The sequence below is a fragment of the Drosophila suzukii genome, assembly GCF_043229965.1.
Source record: "Drosophila suzukii chromosome 2 unlocalized genomic scaffold, CBGP_Dsuzu_IsoJpt1.0 scf_2c, whole genome shotgun sequence".
Lineage (NCBI taxonomy): Eukaryota > Metazoa > Arthropoda > Insecta > Diptera > Drosophilidae > Drosophila > Drosophila suzukii.
The window spans coordinates 20464204-20467001 of NW_027255896.1; the positions used below are offsets into that span (position 1 = coordinate 20464204).

At 51.7% G+C, this 2798-nt stretch overlaps 1 protein-coding gene across 1 annotated transcript; it reads right to left on the reverse strand.

Annotated features, from left to right (window-relative positions):
- Positions 1-470: 470 nt before the first annotated feature.
- LOC139354333 (uncharacterized) lies at positions 471-2075 on the reverse strand. Its single transcript, XM_070998557.1, has 3 exons — positions 1590-2075; positions 973-1263; positions 471-596 (listed from the first exon to the last, which is right to left on the reverse strand). The coding sequence occupies exons 1-3, from the start codon at positions 2073-2075 to the stop codon at positions 471-473; spliced, it is 903 nt and encodes a 300-aa protein (XP_070854658.1).
- Between the last annotated feature and the right edge of the window lie 723 nt (positions 2076-2798).

The following is a 2798-nucleotide window of genomic DNA, read 5'->3' on the forward strand; positions in this document are numbered from 1 at the left end:
CCTCTCCTCCCAGGACAGGAGAATGTCGGTATGCCCATGGCTACTTGCAAGCTAAATGTAAACAAGGAAGAGCGCTATAGTCGAGTACCTCGACTATCAGATACCCGATACTCAGCTAAATAGAGATATGCAAGTAGCAAAGCGAGATTAAAATGCGCCACCTACCGGCGGTATACAGATTTAAGCGTTATGGGCGTTAGAGTGGGCGTGGCAAATTTTTTTTTGGACCAATCGATAGGTATTGACGAGACCAATACATTTCAGTTATCTAGCATAAAAATTGTGGGCGTCACAGGTTTTCGCGGTTTGTGGGCGTTAGAGTGGGCGTGGCATATTCGCGTAACAAACTTGCGCTGCGTATAAGACTACGGAATCTAAATCTGAAATCCCGATTCTCTATCTTTGATAGTTTCCGAGATATCCACGTTCATATTTACGATTTTTTGAAGTTTGTGGGCGGTTTATGGGCGTCAGGGTGGGCGTGTGCTACCCTCGGCTTCACCTTCGGAGGTGAGGAACTCCTTTTCCTCTTCTTCTTCAAGGCCGTCCCCGTAGTTTGCCCCTGGGTAGAAGGCCTTGATGATTACCTCGTCCATCTGAAATATTAGTCTAGACTTATTGGTATAACCCTACCTTTTGAACTCCCTACCTAACGGTGTAGCTAACAAAGGACCCGTTAATCTTAACCTATTACAAGCATTGATCTTAAAGTTATTACGCGCTTCGAGGTGCTTACCGTGCCGGGTTACTCGGCCCGGCGATGCTGTCGTCGATCGTGTCGGAGGTGTCCACCGCGTAGTAGGGTTTAAGCTACGATATATTGGCGATCCGTAGCCGTCGGTCTCCCGGACGCCGCAGGCTTGCCAAGTTTGGAGACGTAAACTTCGCGACGGTATAGGGACCGTCGTATTTGGGAGCGAGTTTGGCGCGAATCCCTCAGCTGCTTTTGATAAGGGATGTCGTCGCAGCCACACTTGACTCCCGGGCGTTGGTCCGTACGACCGCCGATCCAGGGGTAAGTTCGTCGTACAGCATCGCAGGCAAGAGTAGCTCCCGTCCCTGAGTGAGAAATCCGGGAGTATACCCCGTCGAACCCGATATGCTACTATTGATAGCGAGGGAAATCTCCGGCAACATACTATCCAAAGAACTTTGGTCGTCTTCCGACAGCTGAGACATCAGAGTCTTCAAAGTACGGTTGGTCCTCTCGGTGGGATTCTCCTGCGGACAATACGGAGCCGTGTACTGGACATCCACGCCGAGCTTAATAAAGTAGTCTTTTAGGGCCCGACTTGTGAATTGGGTTTCATTGTCGCGCACGAACTTCCGGGGGATGCCCACTCGCCCTAGTATGCGTACCCGAAACGCTTTTTGAACTACAACGGTGGTGGCTTTCCGGAGTGGGACCAACTCTACCCATTTAGAGAACACGTCGTGGAAAACAAGAAGCATATAGTTTCCTTGTTTCGAACGGGGCAGTTGACCTACGAAGTCAGCAAAAAGAATGTCAAAGGGTTCGTGTACGACGCGGGCTAGCATTTTCCCCGCTGCTTTGGTCTGAACGGTCTTAAATTTCTGGCATGACTCACAGTGCCGAACGTGGTGTTTTGCGTCACGGTACATGCCGGGCCAGAAATATCTTTGTGACAGGCGGGTAATCGTATATGTGACAGGCGGGTAATCGTCTTTAAGACCCCCAAGTGTCCTGCGGTCGGGGAATCATGACACTCGTATAAGACGCGGGCTCTATGGGGAGTGGGTACACAGAGTTTCCACGGAAAATAGTACTCGTCGTCAGCTCGGTAACCCATGTTCCTGTATAGCTGGCCGTTCTCTAGCATATAGTCCGCGAACTTTTCAGGCTCGTCGTGTAGTACCTCACAGGGCTGTCGCGAAAGCGTATCGGCCACGACGTTCAGCTTCCCTCGTCGGTAGCGCACGTCGAATTGGAACTGTTGCAGTTCTAAAGCCCAGCGCGCTATTCGGCCGGAAGGACTCTCAATAGAAGCTAACCATTTGAGAGCCAAGTGGTCGGTAATGACTTCGAATCGGTAGCCCTCCAGGTAACATCGCATCTTCCTGATGGCCCAGATGATGGCCAGATACTCTATCTCTGTCGTCGAATAGTTATGTTCCGCAGGAGTTAGTCGGCGACTGGCGTATGGGTCTCTTGACCCTCGATGTCCTGGGATAACACCGCTTCCAAGCCGACGTCACTCCCGTCAGTCGGCAAAACAAACTTCTGGTCGAAATCCGAACAACCTAACACGGGGACGGTGGTCAGGCATCTTCTAATCTCTTTCAAGGCGGTTTGGCGAAGGCGACCGGCTCCATCTCCGCCCCGATTACGCTATCCAGAGCACGTTGGAACGTGGCACTGGCAGAGTGCAGCCCAAAGGGCATGACCTTCCATTGGTATAGTCCAAGGCCTGGAACAGTGAAGGCCGTGTATTGGCGACTATCCCTGGCCATGGGAATTTGCCAACAGCCGTTTTTGAAACCCAACGTGGAGATGTAACGGGCGTGACGCAACTTCTCCAGGATGTGATTGATCCCCGGGTAGGCGTGGGGTACCGAGTGTGCGTTTAACTGTCGGTAGTCGACGCACATGCGCCAATCGCCAGCCTTTTTCTTCACCAAAACGATTGGTGCGCTGTGTGGGCTCCTGGAAGGCTCGATGGCTCCTGCGCGGAGCAGTTCGTCTACTTGGGTATCGATAACATGTTGCATCGCGGGGTTCCTGGGATAATACCTTTGCTTCAATGGTTTATCGACGCGCATGACGATACGGCAGTTCC

What these genes read in the sequence shown, in the direction of transcription:
- LOC139354333 (XM_070998557.1), bottom strand. Translation starts at nt 2,075, where the DNA reads ATGCGATGTTACCTGGAGGGCTACCGATTCGAAGTCATTACCGACCAC. An exon ending in AAAACACCACGTTCGGCACT is followed by an intron (nt 1,264 to 1,589) that starts GTGAGTCATGCC and finishes TACTTTATTAAG; the next exon opens with CTCGGCGTGGATGTCCAGTA. An exon ending in CCAACGCCCGGGAGTCAAGT is followed by an intron (nt 597 to 972) that starts GTGGCTGCGACG and finishes CTAATATTTCAG; the next exon opens with ATGGACGAGGTAATCATCAA.